Source organism: Lissotriton vulgaris, chromosome 6, assembly GCF_964263255.1.
Source record: "Lissotriton vulgaris chromosome 6, aLisVul1.2, whole genome shotgun sequence".
NCBI classification, from domain to species: Eukaryota; Metazoa; Chordata; class Amphibia; order Caudata; family Salamandridae; genus Lissotriton; species Lissotriton vulgaris.
Genome location: NC_141694.1, coordinates 1361471021 through 1361494472, shown reverse-complemented (window position 1 = coordinate 1361494472; position 23452 = coordinate 1361471021). Strand labels below are relative to the sequence as shown.

Below are 23452 nucleotides of genomic sequence, written 5' to 3'. Positions count from 1 at the left end.
CTGTTAGGGCTGGAGTATCTCATTGCCCTCGTGAGGCATTGTACTCCACCTTCAAAAAAACTTCCTTGATACCTTGATGTTCAGTATTGGGTTCCTGCTCAGTGATCATGTCCAGTAGTGGATTTATGCTCCAGGATCGCTCTACTGGTAATTCTAGAAAAAGAAAAGGTTTGTGGGTGCTGCTGCTGTAAAGGGGTGTGTCAGAGATATACCCTTTTGCACTAATGTTTGAGCCAGGTGCTGGAGCCCACTGGGTCTGTCAAATTCCAAGATTGTGATTGTGTACATCTGCACTCTGAAGGGCGTCGGCTTGAGTGGAGAGAGCTAGATTCGATTTTTGTTCGCATTTACTCCAAGAAAGTCAACAAGTTAGAGCAACTGTTAACGCTTGAAAATGAATTCAGGCAATCAAACAGTATTTTTTAGCCAGTCTTATTAAAAACTGCTGACTGCTCCTAGAGCAGGGTTCTGCTACCCCTTATGTATTTAGATCTACTTATGTTCAATGAAAATCACCCTAATCTACTGATATTGTTAGTGTTGGAATAGTGACCATCAGACAAAAGCTGAATATAAGAACATATGCATTTGAATCTTGAACCCTTCAGTTCGTCCCTGAAAGGCTACTGGAAGTTAAATTTAGACAACGTATTAATATTGTACCTTGAATTTCACTGTGGTTTTGATGAATGAGGATCTGATTATGGATTAATGAAGTACAACATTTACCCTGGTAGGCTTCTTGGGGCTTAAAAGAGAAAATAGCAGCCCGGAAGATAAAAAGAAGTTAACAAAACACAAGTCTCCATGGCATTCCTGAAGGGCTTAGATACACCGAAGACAGGTTGGTAGGTCATTCCGAAGCCTTGATTGCAGCACCTCTGCTCTTAATGCTCTGTGCAGTGTTCTTGCACATGCTTGCCATCTGCAAGGAACCTGGTTACCCCAGAAACTGCATATCCACTGTTTAAGGAAACACCTCTCAGGTCACAGGGGCTGCTGATGTCAGTTTGGCGTATACCAAAAATTGGGTTTTGTCTTGGACTGTACTTGGGCTTTTTTAACTTATAGTTGTAGGATTGCACCATTTTTTAATAACTGGCTTTTATCTACTTTTGGACTCTTCTGTAGGTCCCTATTCCGGTCAAGGAGAGCTGAGATGGACAGCTCGCGGCTGTGTGCTGTGTATAGCCTCCGGTAGTAGGCGCCAAAGGTATTTGCCATTGCGACGGGGGGCACGTTGCACCACAACTGTGAGTGCCTCTGGATCTTGAGCTGCCCTTTCTCGACACCCCGTATGGTCTCCTTCCCCGCCTCCCATAAGGTGCCTGGGGAGGCTACATAGCCCTCATTAGTAGCAAAGTATTGTTTAAGTTCTTTCCCCACCACCTTTTTAAATTCTTTATCTTGGAGAAACCAAGCATTCATCCTCCATGTTTTGTGGGCCCTGTGCTAAGGAGTATTGGAGAGTGATCGGAAATGCCTCTGGGCAAAATACGGATGTCTAGAATCATAGTACAGTCAGGCGTGGGGACAAAAATTGCATCTATGGGCGCTTGGGTGTGGTGAGCCGCGGAGGTATGTGTGAATTGGGTGCTGCGGGGATGCCATGTGCGCAATGCATCGCAGAGCCCCAGGAATTCAGACCAGTTCTTCAGTTGTTTCGCACTCGCCGTTCGAGCAGCAGATGGAGGACCCGTTGTGTTGAGGGCCTGGGTTAAAACTGCATTAAAGTCCCCCGCAATAACCATCTTGCCCGCAGGCGTAGTATTCAATCGGGCGGCAGTGTGTGCAAGTGTGGACGCGAGCATTGAGGGGGGGCATATACTGACATGAGAGTGAGGGGTGAACCAGCCAGCGATCCGCAAACTGTCACAGATGAGCCTTGAAGATCGTGGATAACATGGAAGAGGACAAAGGAAAGGGTGCGCCTCACGAGGATGGCCACCCCTCGTGAGCCCCTGGAGAAACCGTACTGCCATAGCGAGCTAAGAAGGGGCAACAGTTACCCAAGAGGTGCGTTTCTTGGAGCATGAGGATATCTATGTGAAGATGCTGTGCTTACCTTAGGACCGCCGTGCATTTGTGCTGGTCCAAAAGGCCATTGACATTCCACAATAGCACGTGGAGAGACGCCCTGGGCGAAGTGTTATTGGTCGTGGTAGGTGTTACCTGTGTGCGTTCGCCCCTCCCTCCCACTGGTAGCTTGTGCCATTCCGTGGTAGCCGAAACAAAAAACAACAAGAAACATTACAACGTACGGGGAAAAAAGCCTCCTGCTCAGTCACTCCCCCGGTTGCCCCAACATCTGAGGTGGTGTAGCGGTCCATTTTTGTCTGGGTGGCAGGAACCTTCGCTGATCTGTCCGTTCTGCCCATGTTCGGCCCTCTGGGAGGCACTGGTTCCCAAAAACCCCTCAACCGGAGAGTGGGAGGGCGAAGAAGCAACCGAGGTGAACTAGGGAGCCGTCGGGTGCATGGAGTCGGTGTGGAGACCCAGGATGGCCCAATCCGCTGCGGCCAGCAGAGAGGGGTAGAGGAGAAGGGTCGCTGTCAAGGGCCGTGTGTCGGTCCCCCTCCGCCAGAGCGGCAGAACGGTCCGCTGGACAACAACTCACCTCAGATAAGGAGATCCAGGAAGGGCACCGCGTCCTGGACTGGGGGGGGGGGTCGATGCCAGCAGTTGTCCCAGGGGTATGTTGGCAGCCCAAGAGGTGGATTGGGGGTCCCACAATCCTGTTTCACGTGGCTACCGTCATAGCCCCAAGGGAGCCACCAGACCTCCCTCTATAACCTTCAAAGGGACATCGCCGCCCGAAATGGCGGCCGAAGCGCTCACGCCCAAACCCCGGGCCCGAGAGAAGAAGCCCAGCGGGCTAAGCCGCCACCATCACTACGCAGGACGGGTTGGTTCCACCCCTCTATCAAGTCTTAGGTGACCCACCAGGAGCGGGGAGCAGGGAGAGAGGTGGGGGGGTGGGAAGAGTCGCACCAGCCAAGGGGGGCCCCCCTCACCCCGCCTGCTGCCCGATTGACAGCCGACCCACACCCCAGGACCAGGTACCGCCGCAACCCCCACTCCCTACATGCAGGCCGGTTCACAGGAGCGCGCCCTCCAGCAGACGACAACCAGCAGTACCTGCAGCAGCGGCCCAGATCGCAGGGCCCAGCAGGGGCGTAGACAAGGCCCCCCCACGTGGACTCAGACAAGGAGCCCCCAGAATCAGTGACGTCCGTCTGGGGCCCGGGGGTGACCAGAGAACGCCACACTCAGAAGACCGCCCCCATGGCAATACGCGGCGCAGGAGAGCCTGCCAGGTGGGCCTCACTGATGACAAAATGCCTCCTCCTCAACTAGATGTCCAGCAGGCGCAGGCCCACCGCACCAGCGACCCCTGTCCAGATCCTAAGGAGGGCGCTGCCACCAGCGGTCCACGCAGGAGGCACAGGCTGGGGCCCTAGGAGCAACAGGGGATCACCCCTCCGCTGGGCCCGCGGCATCAGTAAAGTCAGGCTGAGTCCATACATACACCACTGCTGAGAGCCCCTGGCGCAGACACTGCCAGACCAGGCCCCAGGACCAACGGAGGTTCACCGGCAATTGTAGTCTGCACCGTGGGGGAGGTCCGACAGCTCCGTACAATCAGGCCAGGCAACAAGGAGGATCCAGCAGGAGCGCTACAGGCGGCCCGCGAGCACTGCAGCACCCTGCGGGCCCGCAAACACCTTAGCCCCACCTCAGGAGAGCCATCCAGCCCAGGACGACAGCGCCAGTTCTCCAGCGTCTCTCCCCGGCTGTATAGGGAAGCAGACTCGATGCCGGCGGGTCACGCCGGGGAGGCAGCGATGCACACAGGACAGGGGTGGGGGGGGGCTGGGAGATAGGAGCACGCCACACAAGGAGCTCCCACCGCAGGCGAGCGGGGTCGATCACGGACAGGAGAGCGGCAGAGGATCGGGACTCGCCGCGGCCCCCATCTTGAGGATTTCCACTCGGTGGGTCCGAGAGGCAGGACTGGCCCGCCCGCTCCATAATCAGCACCGAACGACCCAAAGGGAGCCGCAGGGGCCCCCAGGCGTCCAGGTATGCATCACAGGGTGCCAGATTGTCCCAATGGCGGCGGATGACTGAGGGGTCCGGAGCACACCTAAGGTGCGACCGCCATCTTGACGCTCGTAGCCACGCCTCCCCTTTGGGGAAGATTATATACGCAACCTCAGGTTTGTCTTTTCACTTCTACCAGCATAGGAGCATAAAGCAATCCAAGATTCTTAACTTGAGGAGAAAAAGATAGTGGCCACAAATTTGCTCATTAATTAGCCGGTTTACCACTCCACAAGGTCACCAATGGAAACAAATTATATGACTTTTTTGTTTAGAAGTCTTCCAGAAAACGTCCAGCATATCGAGCATATATTGCTTAAACTATACCAGGCAAAAAGTGTTGCTGTCGCCTGCTATGGAAGCGAGCTCTGGGGCTACTGCAAGATAAAGGACCTAGAGGTCACAGAAAACAATGTTCTGAAAAAGATATTGAGGCTGCCAAGGGGTATTGGAAATTTTTCGGTACACGAGGAGTTGGGTGTCCCTTATTTAAGTGACAGAATAGCAATGAACCCGGTACTGTGCTGGTTGAATTGTTGGCTTAATACTGATATTCCTCTCACTCAAGCTTTATTAAAAGAAGCCTTAACACTAGATGGGAGGTTTAATGTTCCGTGGTTGAAGTATATAAAGGACTGTTTGACGGCAATTGGCCGGCCTGATTTGTTTTTTGCTCCCAACCTGATCACAAAACCCGATGTTATCTTTGTAAAAAATGCTATGTTAATACTAAGATGCACAGACGGAGAAGAGGTTGAGCTACAGAAGGACAGTGTTAGGAAACACCTACTTCTCAAAACCTGTCCACAAATGGAACCTTGTTTGTCATGGCCCATGACTGGCTACGAACGTTTTTTGCTAACAAGGTTCCGCTTTGACCTATTCCATCTCCTACTGGCGGTTCCAAGTGGGGCTCATCGGGGTGAAGTGTTGCCAGCTTGTGGCTGCGACGGGAAGTCTCCTCAAGATCTGGCACACTTTTTATTCATTTGCCCTCATTATACTTTACCGCGGAAACTATATCTTAAACCGTGCCTCAAAAAACTGAACTTTGTACAAATCAAACCTGCACTTTACTATCTCCAACTACTGAATTGTGATTGCACTTTATTTGTCTGTAACTTTTTAAAATCAGCCATCTCCTTCAGGAAAAGTATGGATGGATAATTATGCTGCAAATGTTTTAGGTACTTTTTAATTTTTATAATAAAATAATGTATGCTTTTAATTGTACATTCAATATTGCTTATGCTCATGGTGCCCGCTGCTCTCTCTTTTCTACCTTATATTGTGTATTGGATCTCTTACCTGTCAAACGAATTACCCGGACTGTTTTTAACTGTTTATTGATGAGTTGTACTTTTATGATTGTAATGCTTACAATCGAATAAAGATATTTGAATTGAATTGAATTGAGCAGTGCAAGGTTAAGCTCTTTTTGTGAATAACACCCATGGGTGCACACTTCTGATTAGATAAATATTTAGGTAAAATTATTTAAATAGGCATATTCTTATATTTTCAAAGTCAATGAAAAACTTCCGAACACATGGATGGGATTATAAAAATATGAATGCACAGAATTATCTGTATGGTATAAAGGAAAGTCAAAATTGAATTGTAAATCTATCCTAAAACAGTGGGGGTTTTTTCTGTTTTTTTTTTTTAAACTGGCCACTCTCAATTTACGTTGTAAGGCATACCTGATTTGAGGAGCCCTATCTGTAACACGAGGTTGAAATTGTGGCGTTGAACTGAGATGGGTAACAAAGCTATTAATAACGGATGGAACCATAATGAACTAGAAATATTTAAAAGAATTGAATCGGGTCACATCGCCCTCAATGGGACATTGAATTTAAGACTAGTCTAGAAAGCTGTACAAATGTTGTACCTTGTGGACTTTTTTATTTTGATATTGGATTACTATTCATTCATTTTCACAATTGTTTGGAGTATAATGAATGCACTTTGGTGAGATAATTTAACTTGATAATTTTAAAATGGACAAACAATAAATGTGGTCAATGAACTTGAATTCAAGAACTGTTTGAGAACGTTGTCTTTTAAAAGAAAAACTTAAATGCAGAATCATTTGAATTACACGTAGAATCAAGGCTGAATGGCAATTGACTTTTTAACATCAAAATTAACCATAGCTCAAACAGCAACAGTATAGCTGCTTTTTTATTACAGCTGGCGATTTTTTTTATTGGTGGATGTATGTGAATCACTTTTGCATATTATGCTCCTTTATATTAATGAACCTAGTTTCTGTTTTCCGTAATGTAGACATGATCTGTAATAATTTGGGTTTAATTCAAGAAAACCTTTGATTCAACTTGCTGTTCTGAGCTTTGTTGTTCCTTCTCTGCATTGTTTGAGGATGCTAGTTCAACATCGTGTTTCAAAATGTAACTATGCTAAAGTAATTTATTTACTTTTTTCTTCTTAGTTTCGGATATTGAAGGGGGAGATGGAATAAAGCTCAGAAAAGAACATGCCATCAAAATATTTGCCTACATAAACTCATGGACTCAAAGGTATGCTGTGATTTAGCACACGGTGCACATTTTTGTTGTTGTTACACGGTACACATTTTTAAACAATATTGATAAGGCTCTATCAAATTAAGAGGCTGTTTATATAAATGTGTGAGCACCATGTTATAAAGCTTTTTGGCTATGGAAAAGTGGTGTCCTGTTACGCCTTGTGTCATTTGCAGTCTCTGGAATTGAGAATTGAGGGGTTTCTTGTTGCAAACCGCTCAAGTGAAAATAAACTTTCTCTTGCTCATTTCTTCAACAATGGGTGTTCCTAACTGAGGATGCATAGATCATTTGTGGTTGTCTAGCAAGCACATTTTTTGTTGCAGGGAAAAACCTGTGTTTGACCAAGACTGCATCATACAACAATTTTCATTTTTAGGTTGAGCCGGTCACCGTGCATGCACTTTTGCTTGCAGGCAATTGTGCACAATAATCGGCATTATGCCTGCCCATTGCTTGCCATTTGTTGGCTTGTGTCACTCCTCTTCGTTGCCTCCCAATTGGCCAGTCCAGGCCAAGTGTCCCTCCTGCTCCTTTCAGTGTAGCTTGGACCAAGCACGGATTGGTTTAACTTATTTAGTGCCCATCCGCTACTCATGCTGTGATTGAGATACTATTTCTTCTTCCCACCCTCCCTTTTCTCCCATCTGGTGGTTCCTCCCTCCTCACCCGCATCTCCCTCGTTTTACCAATGCCCTTTTTCTTAAATGACTTAAATGCAGATCAAATACCTGTGCTTAAAATTATGTTGATTTCGTCTTTTGAATATCATGCCCCAAGAGCTGTGTCATTCTCCTAATATTATCACCTCTGATGCTGTTCTCTAAATATTGTTTACATCATTTTAACAAATTTGCGTCATTAAGACACGTGTTTACATAGATGGTGATAAGATCCGTGAGATTTTCATTAAAAGCCCTGCCCCCTCAAATGTGAAAATGTCTAATGAAACCACAGTTTTCAGACTCGTGCTTCTCTATTGGTAAAGGGTCATTGCTAAGAACTGGACAAATAAGGGAAAGTAGAACAAGGTGGAACAATTGATAAATTCGGATGGGCACTCCATGAGTATCGGAAAGTATTGCTTACATGGGGAGTAATCTCAGAAGAGCGGCCTGAAACAAAAGAAGCACTGTCAAGTGGTAGAATAAGGAGTGCCAAACCTACCTTGCAAGCTCTGCCTGTGTCATGGTACATTGGTGGTGCTTCTAGAAGGCAATCAGGGGCTGGTCCCTTGGAAAATTGGGCCATGAGCAATTGTCCACTCTGTCCATTTCTTGAAAAGGCTCTGCAGTTGAGACCAATGGCCCGGCTCATTCCTAAGAGCCAATGAACATGAGAATCTTCAGAATATTTGGGATGGAAATTACAAAGCAAACAAAATATATCCTTAACATGTAGAAAGTGTTTATTTAACACTTAGAAGTATTTCAATGTAGTATATTGGATCACAACATTGCATTGATATTTATTTAAAGTGGAAGTTTCTAAACATGACTTAAAAACATGTATCAGCCCTTCCGTCTGACAAAGCCATTAGTAAACAAAATTAAACAAATGTCTGGTGTCCTTTATATCATGGCCAGTAATATTTTTATGGGTGGTGGAACGTTACAGACTATAAAGCAAGTACAAGTGAGATTTCATATAGAATTATTTGAAAATGTAACAAGGAGATATATGTTTTTCTCCTAGTTTTTCCCTCTTTCTACATCTACGTGTGCTGCATGTAAGGAAATATTATGTTTACGTTGGCCCACCTGTATACCCCAAGGCTCCAGCTCCCTGCGCAATAAGATAGTCATGGGCTCCACAGCCAATGCAGACAAGATTGGCGAGAGAGAGTAACCCTACGTGGTGCTCCTCCCAACCACCCAGGCTTCTGAAAGTTCGCCTCCCACCCGCAGTTTCACCTAGGGTTCCTTATATAACAATTGTACACAACCTAGGCACACTGGGCCAAATCCCATTGCCCTGAGCACTGCCATAAGGTAAGGGCACCTAACAGTATAGAAGACCTTCCCTGTCTATCAACACTAAAGCCATATCCCGATCCCAGTCATCGGTTTCATGCAAGAAATGTGCCAGTCTCCAGAGATAATGGGTCGTACTATGTGCTGGCATAAACCTGCATTGTTCGTGTGACCCAAGCCAGCCACTACCACACACAATCGGTTCTAAGAGTACTATAACATTTGAGTTGATCGTAGTCAAGGGACGATAAGAAGACTGGTTCTCTGGGGTACCCCCTGGCTTCACCATGATACAGAGGACACCCTTGCGCAAAGTAGGAGGCTGAGTCCTAACCATCCTAGCTTCCAAAAAGACCTCTAACAGGTTCTGGGCAAGTGACACAGAAAAACTCAGCAGGAAGGCCCCCCCAGGTGCCTTTGATGCATTAAGCTCCTTGAGTGCAAGCCTTAGCTCCTCCAGAGTAACAGCTGCCTCTAAGGTTTATGCCTCCTCTACCGATATACGGTAAGTCAGTCCAGGAAAGAACAATTCTATCAACTCAAGACTGTTCCCCCCCCTTCCCCCCCCCACCTAGCCTGATAGGCCTTCTTTAAGTGGTCCACCAGCATCCCAAGTACCTCCCGTCACATATCGGCCATCAGGAGCCTGCAAACACAAAATAGGCGGTATCTCCTATTCATGTTCCAATATCCAGGCTAGTAACCAACCAGCCTTGTCACCCTCCCCATGCAAACGTCAGTTGGTGTATGATTCTCCCCCAAGATGATCTCTTCGGATAGTGCTCCCCCCCCCACCTGGAGCTCAGCCAATCTAGATCCGCCAGCAGTGATGTCCGCAAGAAATTGCTGATGCAACCCACATGTAACGCCTATGCAGGCACCTCACGCTACCACCTTAGGTTAGTATGTATTTTAGTTAGTATGTATTTGTAGAGCGCACGTTCACCCTGGGGTTTCATGGCGCTGTGTACCGCTGGGGAACCCGTCCTGGCTTTCCCTGTGAGATTGTCCCTATTGGGCATCCCCAAGGTGAAGCCAGGCATCCCCGGCAGCGAGTGGGCCGTTGTGGAGATTAAGCAAGCTATTGCCCAGAGTTGCAGCGTGGGACCCATGGTTAGAGAGGCACCGAGGCGAGATTTATCAAGCCCGCTGACATTGGTCCCGTAGCCTGCCGTGTCAGGAATTGAACCCTGGTCCCGGGCCGACCTCTGCTTCTGGGTCTGCCGCCTCTAACCGGTGAGCCACACTTCTCACCGCGTGCATCTCATTCTATAGCTCTGGACGCGGCGGTGCCCCAATTGCCCTCCAAATAGTCCTATACAACCATTGCCAAAGTCTCCCGACTGGTAGGATCGGTCAGTAGATGAGAGGGCATGTGCCAACTCCGCACCACACGTGCACCCCTGCCCAGTGGAGCCCAACAGTACTGGTCCATAATCTGACCAGCATCTCCCCTGGTGTTATAAGTCGATCCAATCGACTGTAGGTTTCATCTATCAGCAAACGGCATGTAAATTCAACAAGGCAAGGCAAGCATATCGTCAAACTAATGAGCATCATCATTGTTTGGGCTGTATGTGTTCAGTATGGTTATATACTCCCTGTTGAGTTTGCCCTGTAGCAATAAATAGCGCCCCTCCACATCCGCTTCTCTGTAGGTGTAACAAAACGGAACCCCAGGAGCCACCCATATAGCTACCTCCATGCATAGAATGAATAGGTTGCCAGGAAGAGCTGTCCCCTCCATTCTTTTAACCAATTTGTTTAACTTGTCCTCCATGACATGTCTCCTGTAAACAGGCTATAAGGATTCAGTGGTTTAAAAAATGAGTGAACTCTGTAGCGCTTAGTATAACTTTGGAGGCCTCTGACATTCCAAGTTGCAATACCAACTTTGTCAGCCATTGGGTACGACTATCTCCCCTTTCCTACCCCATCTATTTGAACTCCTGATACAATGTTAAGCAGCAATAGCGAACGGCTGTAGTAGCCTGAAGAGTCCCCTCGAATGCACTGCAATGAACCAACAATCTCCCATCGAAACTCGGGAGCGAAAACAAACATTCAATTGGTTAAAACCCCCTCCCTGGACAACCACTTCTGAACAAAACTGTGTGTTTGCCCATGTGTGTTCTGCTGTCAGGACCTACAGCCTAACCCCTCCCTCCCCAACATGAAGCCTTCCACTAGTCGTGGGAGATTTCCCCCCTCCGCCCTAGACAAATCTAGCATTATGTGCACATTTGCTGCATACAATAAACAAAAACTGTCCTTTATTCTTGTGTACCCCCGTATCCTTATCTCTGAACTTTCAGGTCTCCTTGGATCCAGGCACAACATCAGGGCCCACCACTTAGGCTGTCGCAGATGCCTCAGGGTCTCCGGAGTCTCCAGCACCATGGTGCCATCCTCTTGGACAGTGACCCTCACAGAATTCCCCCCCCCCCCCCCCCCCCCCCCCCCCCCTGTCCATCTGAGGAGGGAGGGGCACCAAAGCATAGTGCGCCCTCTCAATTACAAACTGCGGTGACAGGCCAGCAGACTTCAGTGTCCTGTATTCATGACTCCACAAACCTCTCATTCTCACCCCTCCCTGCTCGATTGGGAAAGCCCAGAAGGCGGACGTTATTACTGCTTGAATGCCCTTTAGAGTCCCCTGCCCGTGCCTCCACGGACCTGTGATGGATGTGCGGCTTGCCACTTGTTTTTTTAAATGTGTGACTTCAGATCGGAGATCAGCAATGGCGCCTTCCGCTGTATTTATCTATCGGACACTTTCCCCAAGTCGGCGTGAAAGAGAGTGACCTCTATAGAGATGTTCTCAATTTTTCCCGAAAATATTGTCCTGGAGCCCTGGATATCCGCAATGAGGTCCGCACAGGACTGTTCTTCCAGCGGCGGCCTCCCCACATCGTCCCACAAACTCTCATGGCACGCCCTGCGCTGGAGAGCGGGCATGTGCGTGGTGTATTTTTCAATAGTGTTCCCCTGAGGGGACACTGGCTGCCTGTCCCTGCCCATGTCAAGGTGCAGTCGACAGAGTGTGTATAGAAAGACTGGCAATATGAGGAAAAAAATCCACCCTTTCAAATAAGTGTCTCCCTGCCCCTTCATACTCTGCAATTTTCAGCTGGGGGGTACCAACGGTCTCTCCACTTCTTGGCTCAGTCCCACACGGTATGAATATGCCTCCAATCCACGAAATCTTGCATTATAATGCAGAGCTGGTTGGGGATCATTAGAATTGGCTTCATGAGCACACACCACCAGTCCAGGCGCCCCTGACGTGTACCCAACAGGCCTCTTGACGCTATCCACCAGCGCTCCAACAGGCCTACTCAGAAAGGACAGCACACCAGGAGTTTCAACCAGGATAGCACTGCCCCCAGCTCAGCAATAGGGCCACAATACACCCCCAGCCGCCACAGAGAGCTGGCTTCTGCTGTCTCACCTCCTTACTGTAAGTCAGTGGAGATCCATGGCGGCTCCCCTAGGCCGAGCAAACACCATCTGCATCAAAGGCCCCGAGGCAGTCCCCACAGCTACCACCAGCACTCTTGAGTTCCCGGGCCCCTGCTAGGCAGGATCTATTAGGCCACATTCTCCGACAAGTTATCTCAATCAGGAGCCGCCCGCCAGGCAGGGCCGCTCATCCGCCACATTGGCTCTCCAGCAGGCAGGACACGGCGAGCCTCACTGCTCCCTCCCAGCTCCATTTCTACAGAGAGCCTCCATTCATCCTCAGGACTATTTTCTACTGCACGTCGTGTAAAGGGAGTCTCCCTGAGCGTGGCTCTGTTTTCAACTTTTCTTCAGGTTCTTCCCGTGATTTCAGCAGGTCTTCAAGTAAGAAGTCTTTATTTAGACCTTGCTGTTCTTGTGGAAAGCTACGCCTTTACTCTGAAGATCCACACAGTAAGTGTATTTACTGTCTTTACCCTGACCATGAGGTGGGTAAATGTAAATTCTGAAGAACTTTTTCTACAAAAATCCTTAAGGACAGGGAAGGCCATCTCCTCCTGTGGCTTCAGAGACTTAAGGATAATGTATTTTCTGATGCCGAAAGTCTAATGTCTGGTACTTCTCAAGCAGCATCTAAACGTAGTAGTGTGCAGGACTTGCCCTCTCCATTCATTAAAAAGAAGAAAATGTCTCTTTCTATGGCTCCTGCGGTGTCTTCACCTCCTCCTACTACTTCCACGCCATCGAGACCTGGCTCTCAGGCGACTGCTGCATCTTCACTTCATGTTTCTGTGAAAAAAACATGTTTCTTCGTCGACGGGAGCGTTGACGTTCGTCCCTGTAGGAGAGTAGGGTCTGCTTTCCTATGGTCCCCCCACTTTTTGCTTTTTGCTTCACTAGTTTTCGACTTAATGTGGCTGTGGGCCTGCTAATCAGACCCACAGCCCAGCTGTTCTCTCTAAATTCACTACAATGCCCTTTAGGTGCATTACCAATTGGATACTGGATCACCCTGTGAGCCCCTGTACAGTGTACAATAGGTACCCAGGGCATAGGTTCATCCAAGGCCTACCAGGGGCTGCAGCATATCTTTTGCCACCCCTGGCTGGCCATTCAAATTGACACAACTGGCTGATAACTCAGCTGGGGCAAGGTGGTGTAATCAATCACCCCTTACTTAGATATAGTATACCTATATCTAACCTTATATCTGGACACATATACACCTATAAGTCACTCCAATGGCAGGCCTTAACAATCCTGGAGGCAGAGTGCTTGGATTTATGGTGCTCTAGCATGAGCTGAGCCTGTCTGCAGCTTTCGGAACCATGTCCTTATAGCTGTTCTGGGATATTGCCATACCATATACTCTTAAGTGCATTATGAACCTCCCAGTTAAATGCTAACAATGGTTTGGCTTTATTAAAACATGTTGAGTAAGGTGTCATACGATTTGGAATACTACCCCATCGCCAGTTCTGGCGATGGGGGTAGCATTCCACCATTCTAGAGGGAGAAGACATGTTGTTCTAACTATTCCCGGTTAAAGTTAACCAGAGACTCAGCATCACAAAATGGATGCTGCTGCCACAGACACAAGTCTGACCTCCTGCAGCTGGGAGTCCTTCCAGCGAGGGAGGCTTGGACAATAGGTTTCCTGCCTTGGGAGGTGCTAGCACCACCCCAGACAGGATTTTGTGTATTGGGACAGGGAGGGCTGAAAGTATTGAGACACTGCCTGGGGCACACAAGGTGTCCCATGCATAGGCCAGTTCAAACTGGTGCTGGGGCTTCCCTGCCCCAGCTCTGGCGTGAAACTGGACAAAGGGAAAGGGGTGTAACCACCCCCTTCCTTGGTTCCACCTATAGGAGGGACCTAGCAGGTAATCCAGCCCCTAAGATTAGTATATAGGTAGGAGCTGAGTCACTAGGACTTTTGATTATCCTGACTGAAACTCTGAAACGAAAGTCTGGACCTTCATCACTCTACTTTGGAAGAAGACGACTGAAGAATCTCCCTTGTGGTCAAGGAGTGACCACCCTGCACAAGCAGGCACCATCCAGTGATCGACGACTTGCTTTGCCGCCACCTCCCGCCGGAGCCCGAGCCCAGAGCCTGACGAGAACCGGATTCCCAGACATCCAACAGCCCGATCCACAGTCCCTGCAAAGCTGAGACCCGTGGAGGCGACGAGAGACGTGGGACCGGCCATCTTGAAAAGTCTGCGACCTGCTAACTGTGCAGCCCCCGAGGCCCCCTCGAAGCTGTGCATTGGGGATTGAGAAGCCCCAGCCCCGAGCAGCATCTGCACCGAAGATCAGCCCTGCACACTCCACGAGTTCTGCGTGGGGCCCTTTTGCATTTTCCTGCTCAACGCGCCTTCCTGGTCACTTGCCCGTTGGCTAGTGGCCATCTTGGCGACGAATGTTTGATTTTCCACCACTGGTCTGGTTGCTCCAGACTGGCCCTTGCTTCCCTCAAAAGAAGCAGCCCCTCAGTCCTTGCTGGTCTGAGTAAGAAGCCAACATCGTATCCTGCGTGGGTTGCCTTTGCCAAGGCTTGTTGCCTCCAATCTTGAAGCAGACACCGGCGACAGCGAGAGCCTTCGTGGGACAGTCCGTGCCTGACTCCTGGTCGTCGACGACGCCTCCTGGTCCACGTGGCTGAAGAGACAAGCTTCCTATCAGCACCTGATCGCATCCCGACACAGCCTGGTTCCTTCCTGGTTCCAACCTGGTCACTGGCTTGTGACCCAGACTCTGTCCCCTCTGCTTTCAGGTACTCTACATCTTCGATCCTCCCTTGGATCCACCCGGACTCTTCTCTTCTGGCCGCCGGCAGCATCTTCACTCCAAGGCTCCATAGATCTCCACGACGAAACCCGACACACTTTGGGACCTATGCACCCGCTTCCTGTGGGTTAGGTAACACGAGTACTACGGTCCTCCTGTAAAGGTTTACACTCCTAGTTTCCAGTGGTTAATTTCTATTCCAGTCGGAAGGCTCCTAAATCTTTAACTTTATAACTTTTACGCACCCATTGACTTCAATGTGCAAACACGTGTGCCTTTAGACACTGCACACACATCCCGTGGGCCTCCTTCTCCCTAACCACTGTTAGTGCAGTGTAGCCCCAGCGATTCCCAAGGCCCTAGACCTTACCATTGTTCGTGACGTGGTAGTTATACCACTTCCTTAGTATTTGGTTTAGCGGGCCACCCGGCCTATCCATATTTTGTGCAACTTTTGTTTATTCTATTAAGTTACTTGTTTTGTGCTTGTTCTTCTGTGCTCATAAAGAGTTCAGGGGTTTAGAAATAAAATACATATATATTTTCAATATATATCCTGTGTGGTGTCCTTTCATTTGGTATTAAAGGGATTGCATATGGTAAAACAGCTGGCTTCACATGCCTTCTTGAGTTTAGCCTAAGACTGCTTTGTCCATGCTACCCCTAGGATAGCTGGTCTATAAGGTTGACTTTACAACCATCACCATAATGATTGTTTGGACTGGTGCAAGGTGCTCACTAGAATAGTGAACATCATATACCAGGCCAACTTCTCACAGTCCCGACGACGAAATCTGCCGTCTCCGGCTCGTCGACGGCGACTGTGACGACGACGTCTGTGACGACGACCTCTGCTGCAGGATCGTAGACGGCTGTCTCATTGACGTCATCATCGTCGACGAAGGTATCCCTCAGTTTAAAGGCTGTGTCATCTACCATACCCATTGCTTCGTCGTCGACGAAGAAAACTCTACCGTCGACGACCAAATCTTCGTCGACGAGAATTCTCAAGAAGTCAGCTTCGTCGACGGCCCCGTCGACGAGTACTCAGTCGACGACCATTCCATCGACGACCACTCCATCGATGTCGACGAAGAAGTCGTCTTCTACCCCGTCGACGAAAGCTCCGTCGACAGCAGCTTTACCGTCGATTGCGGTACCGTCGACGACTGATTCCTCCAGTTTGGTTCCGTCGACGCCTATGTCATCGTCGTCGTCAGCTCCGTCGACGACATCTTCTACTTTTGCCTCTCTGCCTTTGTTGCCACTGTCGTCCACTGGGTCTGCCACCGTCGACGCACTTCACCAGTGTCGCAGGGTGCCTGTTGACCTGCTTTACATCACCAGTGATCCTCAGCATCCCTCCCTTGTTTGCCTCGGGTTCGGAGCAGGACTCTGAAGAAGATGTACACGAGTCCTTTAGGGCAGCACCCAGTCCATCGGACTTAGTCATCAAGTGCCAGGATTATGGTGAGGATGATGACGACCAATATTTCCAACAGGAGGAAACACCTATTCAAGTTCCTACTGCGACTTTGCCTCTGTCGCTCATCTCCAATCTCCAGCATATGTTGGACGACTATAATAGGCGTTTTCCGCTATCTCCACAGATGTCGACAGTACCTTCTACTCTTGCGCCTGTTGAAGTTCCTGTTTCGACTTCACTGTCAACTCTGCCAACTCCTGCTCCTCAAGTGCAGATGTCAGTCCGAACACACAATACATTGTATGCCGATGACAAAGATGAGATTTCTCCAGACCGCGAAGATGGTGAGGTTCGTGATGGTGATGATGATATGGCGGATTGGGATGAATACCAAATTCAGACACCGACCCCCCCCCTCTGGTTACTCCAGGAGATTCTCCTCCGGTGGACATTGCTAGTTTCCATCAGCTGATGGATAGGGCGACTCAACGCTTCAAGTTACCATGAGTCCAGAGGGAAGAGGATTGCTTCCTCTATGATTTAAAAAATCAACCATTCAAGCAAGTCCATACGGTTCCCATTATAGATTTTATTTGGTGTGAAGGGGTGAAGTTAATGCAGACGCCAAATTCCCTACCGGCGCAGATGCCCCATCTGGAAAAGAAATAGAAGGCGCCCGTCGGATCTCCAGCATGCCTGATTGCGCAGCCGAAGCCAGACTCGGTGGTTACCCAGGCTGCTCAGCGTCGTTCTCGTAACCCTGCGTCTCCCGTTACTGCTCCACCGGATCGAGAAGGTTGTCGCCTTGAAGCTATAGGCCGCAAGTTTTTTACAATGGCCTCAACAACAGTAAGAGCGGCTAATGTTTTGGCCATTTTGGGGCGCTACGACCGCCAGATATGATCAGACATATCTGCTTTTGTAGCCCTGGTTCCGGACGCTTCCAAGGCGGAAGCCTTAAAACTTCTCCAAGAAGGAGAGAGAACATCAGAGGAGATTATAGACTGTGCTGTTGATTTTGCCTGTACTGGTTTCCGGCAGCCCGCTGGAGCGGCTGTTCTACGCAGGCAGGGTTGGTTGCGTTCCACATCCTTTCGCCAGGAGGTGCAGGGGAAGATCCTGGATATGCCGTATGACGGCGAGTCGCTTTTTGGAGCACATGTTGATGAGGAATTACAATACATCAAGAAAGACACTGACACTGCTCGTTCTTTAGGGACCTTACAATTTCGGAAATAGCCTTTTCGTGGTGCACGCGGACGGGGCACCTCTTCTACTTTTCAAGGAGGAAACAATCAATATCGCTCCTACAACCAAGGCAACCAACGCTACTCAAACAACCAACAGCAGTCTTCCCGTCAGCAGTCTTCGAAATCCTACAGGGGGAAACCTTCTTACAGGGGATCTGCTCCCAAAAGACAATGACTTGCCTTTTCCCCCAAGAGTTAGAGGTCGAATCTCCCTGTTCTTTTCCCAATGGTCCTCCATCACTTCGGACCGTTGGGTTTTGGACATTGTAGGGAAGGGCCATGCTCTAGAGTTCATCAAACTCCCTCCTCCCACTCCACCATTGGGCCCACCACCAGCCTACATCACGGAACTTTTCCATCAAGTTCATCTTATGATAAAGAAGGGTGCAGTCGAAGTGGTTCCCAAATCTCAAAGGGGAAGGGGATTCTATTCCAGTTTTTTCCTTCTAATCAAGAAGGCAGGGGATTGGTGTCCGATATTGGATTTGCGGGCACTCAACAAGTATCTCAAGAGCCAATCTTTCTGCATGCTGACACTGGTGGAGATCTTACGCCTTCTCTCCATGGGAGAATTCATGACTACCATCGACCTCCAAGACACCTACTTCCACTCGCAGTGAGGTTCCTTGCCAGTTGCTTTGCATTTCACGACGCTACAGGAGTAGCCTGCTGCCTAACCCGATTCCAGCCCGAGAGGAGGAGAGGAGGAACAACACCTGCGTGGCCGCAGAGGAGGCGCGAGGCGCGGCTCCGGGACTGCGAGGCTCAGCTATCAGCTACATCAGCTGTTGCCTCTTCCCGTGCGAGCCGCGCCCCCTCCCAGTGCCCGCCCCCACCAAATCGCCTACAACCTCTCGTGGCTCCCGCTACGCGGGCGCCACTCGCAGTGAGGTTCCTTGCCAGTTGCTTTGCATTTCACGACGCTACAGGAGTAGCCTGCTGCCTAACCCGATTCCAGCCCGAGAGGAGGAGAGGAGGAACAACACCTGCGTGGCCGCAGAGGAGGCGCGAGGCGCGGCTCCGGGACTGCGAGGCTCAGCTATCAGCTACATCAGCTGTTGCCTCTTCCCGTGCGAGCCGCGCCCCCTCCCAGTGCCCGCCCCCACCAAATCGCCTACAACCTCTCGTGGCTCCCGCTACGCGGGCGCCACTCGCAGTGAGGTTCCTTGCCAGTTGCTTTGCATTTCACGACGCTACAGGAGTAGCCTGCTGCCTAACCCGATTCCAGCCCGAGAGGAGGAGAGGAGGAACAACACCTGCGTGGCCGCAGAGGAGGCGCGAGGCGCGGCTCCGGGACTGCGAGGCTCAGCTATCAGCTACATCAGCTGTTGCCTCTTCCCGTGCGAGCCGCGCCCCCTCCCAGTGCCCGCCCCCACCAAATCGCCTACAACCTCTCGTGGCTCCCGCTACGCGGGCGCCACTCGCAGTGAGGTTCCTTGCCAGTTGCTTTGCATTTCACGACGCTACAGGAGTAGCCTGCTGCCTAACCCGATTCCAGCCCGAGAGGAGGAGAGGAGGAACAACACCTGCGTGGCCGCAGAGGAGGCGCGAGGCGCGGCTCCGGGACTGCGAGGCTCAGCTATCAGCTACATCAGCTGTTGCCTCTTCCCGTGCGAGCCGCGCCCCCTCCCAGTGCCCGCCCCCACCAAATCGCCTACAACCTCTCGTGGCTCCCGCTACGCGGGCGCCACTCGCAGTGAGGTTCCTTGCCAGTTGCTTTGCATTTCACGACGCTACAGGAGTAGCCTGCTGCCTAACCCGATTCCAGCCCGAGAGGAGGAGAGGAGGAACAACACCTGCGTGGCCGCAGAGGAGGCGCGAGGCGCGGCTCCGGGACTGCGAGGCTCAGCTATCAGCTACATCAGCTGTTGCCTCTTCCCGTGCGAGCCGCGCCCCCTCCCAGTGCCCGCCCCCACCAAATCGCCTACAACCTCTCGTGGCTCCCGCTACGCGGGCCCCACTCGCAGTGAGGTTCCTTGCCAGTTGCTTTGCATTTCACGACGCTACAGGAGTAGCCTGCTGCCTAACCCGATTCCAGCCCGAGAGGAGGAGAGGAGGAACAACACCTGCGTGGCCGCAGAGGAGGCGCGAGGCGCGGCTCCGGGACTGCGAGGCTCAGCTATCAGCTACATCAGCTGTTGCCTCTTCCCGTGCGAGCCGCGCCCCCTCCCAGTGCCCGCCCCCACCAAATCGCCTACAACCTCTCGTGGCTCCCGCTACGCGGGCGCCACTCGCAGTGAGGTTCCTTGCCAGTTGCTTTGCATTTCACGACGCTACAGGAGTAGCCTGCTGCCTAACCCGATTCCAGCCCGAGAGGAGGAGAGGAGGAACAACACCTGCGTGGCCGCAGAGGAGGCGCGAGGCGCGGCTCCGGGACTGCGAGGCTCAGCTATCAGCTACATCAGCTGTTGCCTCTTCCCGTGCGAGCCGCGCCCCCTCCCAGTGCCACGCCCCCTCTCACCCAACAACCATTTAACCACATTACCAACGCGCATCGCGGGACGCGCGCGGGTCGGAGCCCGGGGCGAAGCCCGGGCCAAGGGCGGGCCCGTTGTTGCCCGTTAGTGCCCGATAGAGACCGGACCGGGCCATCCCTCTTTTATCAACGACCTGGCAACGACCATCATGCCACCTAAAACCAGAAGCACCACCAAACCCAAACCCAAATCCAAACATGCACAGGAGGTAGCACAGGTAACAGGCCCCATTGACCTGTTTATATCGCGGGTCAATGAAACAATAAATCAAAGCATAGCCTTAATGGAAAAGAGGGTTTCATTGGATCTCATGAGCGCAAATGCCAAGCGCTCATCACTCGGCGCTATAGCGAATGCTGCATCCCCAATCAACCTGTCCTCCCAAAACAGCTCACTCCCAGTGCCCCTTCCAACCACAGAACTCAACACCGTTCCTTCAGTAGTTGATCTGTCAGTTACCCACTCCGAGTTGGATTCCTCATTATTATCATCAGAAGATTTGGAAGCAACCCCAGACCTAGCTGGCTGTCAAACGCAAGGAGACATCCAAACTTATGACAACCTACCCCAGCAAGATGAGAGGGAAAGGGCAGCATCAGAAACCCGATTACCACTCAGCGAAAAAACACAAAGTTCACCCGTGACCAACTCAAATTCACCATGCTCTAACAGCATACTGCACATTCCTGACTGTACCCTCCCACACAAGCCAATACCTAGTAACAATAACGCAACTGAGCAATGTAAGACCTGCAGAATTACAACACAAGTGCTAACTACCACCAAAGACCTACTCTACCAATATCTAAAGCCCATCCAGCTGAGCGTTAGAAACCTCGAGGCTCAATTAACAATAATATCAGCTACTCTTCTAGATACAAACACCAGGATAGACGTAAAGGGACAGCGAAACACTACACACCCATCAAAAAAGCAAAATCAGAAACAAATTCAGAAAGTAGCCAATCCTACAAATGCACCACACACAGTACAAACGAACCCCAACCCACCGACAACCATACCCAAACCAATAGCAATTACGCTACATCCCCAGCAGGATAAACCAACACAACAGAAGTCCTCACAACAAAACAAAGTGCAGCAGATAGACACCAAAGGAAAGGCTGCGACACGAACCCCATGTCCAGCACAAAATTTAGATTCTAGTAGAATACCCCAGGAGAAACTCGACTCCCAGCTCACGAATTCCCTACCTCCCCAAAAAACACCTAAAACCGCTTCGGAAACTATCCCGAAAAAATATCCCGCAGTCAGACGCCCTGCCCACTTGCCCCCTGAAGCTACTCCCTACACAATAGTTTTAACAGGAGTACCCGAGTTAGTAGATGACACCCCAGAAACTGCATGGTCACTTAAAAACAAGGCCATGCAGTGGCTTAGCATAAATAGACCTCTTGAATCCCATTTATCAGGAGGAATCACATCAGCACGCAGGGTAGCCTGGATAGGCAAAACCAAGAAATCAATACGCGGTGATTGCATCATTGTTACATGCAAAGATCCCGCAACGGTTGATTATATATGCGCCTGGCCACAACTCGAGAAAAAAGGGGGAATAGACGCTCGCCACCTTTCTCTTTTCTACCCCCCAATGAGACAACAACACAACCCCCCACCCTGGGAATGGCACCATCTTCCCAAAGCCCCACGAAATCAGGACCCATGGCGTCAAACACCATGGAACCGGCGGGACTTCCCATGCGAGTACCTAGACAGGGGAGGGCCAAGAGAAAGGTACGTCGATACCCAAGTTCCATACTGGCAGGACAGACCTTACCCCGCACACGAAGATTGGCAGGGTTTCCCGACCCATAACCGCTATGAGTCTCTCGATATGATCGATTGACCACCCACGGTCGATCCGAACCAATCTACAGTTGCCTTCCAATACTTAGATGTCGCCCCACACTTCCCAGCCCCTGATAAGCACCAGATAATTCCACCTGCACAGTCTGAAGCAGCAGAGTCTTCAATGACTCAACAAAACAACCTCTCGACCCTTCGTTGCTCAGAGAACCTGGCCATGAGTGCAAGACCACTCACTGAACAAAGCCTAGCCACTGAAGTCACGACCAGTAGCAAAACCACACTCGCCACCTCGACCATGAATGAGGCCATCATCGCAGGCATAGTTTTCTGGAATGTTGCTGGACTAGCCAGCAAAATAACATGCCCTCAATGGCTAGAAATAGCACGAAGCCATCAAATCTTGTGCTTACAAGAGACTTGGCGTTTATCCCCTCTCCACCTACCGGGATACAAGACATTTTTTACCAAAGCAACGCCAAGCACAATGGGAAGACCCAAAGGTGGCCTCACGATCTATTTCTCCAACACTCTAGCAGCCACGGTAAAACTAACAAAAGAAACATCTGCCTTCCAAGTCATTCAAATTACACATCACACCACTGTATCGAGGAATGTTTACACACTCATAAACTACTATAATAACTTAGGCACCCAGGACTGTTGTACAAATCTGGATGAAATGATGGCTCACATATCCACACTCCAAAACTCGAACATAAGTGCAACAATAAAATACATTTGGGGAGGCGATTTTAACCATCCAATATGTCCAAATCATAAAACTGGGATCTGTGGCCTACAATCTGTATCCGGCAACCCGATCCCCCACTTCGCACACACTCAAAGTGGAAACAAGCTGAACGAAATTATATTTACCCTGGACCTAGACTTTGTAAATGAGCTAGTGGACCCGGCCCAGGAATTTCGACCCACCTTCCACGGGAGAGGTTGCACATCCACCATTGATTTCATCCTAGCTTCTAATACCTGTAAAAATTTGCTAAATAACTACAAAGTAGGGCCCAGTCCGATCAGCGACCACTACCCCCTAAGTGTGGAGATCACAATGGAGAAAGCAGGTCCTTCCATAACGAGAACTAGCTCTCTCGATCAACAAACAATAACACTAAAGAAGAGGAACGGGTTCGCAATTAAATGGGCTAAAGTCGACCCTGAGACGACCTCGCAAAGGATATTCGAAAAAACGCACCCCTGGTTAAGGGATTGTCTGTCCGCAGAAGCCTGCCCCGAACTAATCATCGCCTCCTTTCATAACATACAAGGGGCCATAAGAGACGAGTTAGTCAAATATAGGACAAACAAACCAACTCCCCAAACCAAAAGATGGTTTAACTCAGACTGTAGAAAGGCCCTTTCGGCCTTAAAAGAAGCTCTTCGACAGGAACCTAGAGACGCCCAACTAATTTCATCCCGGAGGAAAGCGTATAACGAAGCCAGGAAAAATCGTAGGCGCCAGATTAAGAGAGACCTTTGGTGCCAATTACACGAGAGTGCACTAAAAAAGGACAGCACCACTTTTTGGCAGACCATTAGATCACCATTCTTGGAAAATGACACCGATCCAAAC

At 50.0% G+C, this 23452-nt stretch overlaps 1 protein-coding gene across 2 annotated transcripts in view; it reads left to right on the top strand.

Moving 5' to 3' along the window:
- Positions 1 to 23452, top strand: part of USP34 (ubiquitin specific peptidase 34) — a 2709276-nt gene that overhangs the window by 52941 nt on the left and 2632883 nt on the right. For both annotated transcript variants that reach the window (XM_086927486.1, XM_086927485.1), the window contains exon 2: positions 6560 to 6647. In XM_086927486.1, coding sequence (XP_086783612.1) covers positions 6560 to 6647 — 88 coding nt within the window. The remainder of the gene's footprint in view (positions 1 to 6559; positions 6648 to 23452) is intronic.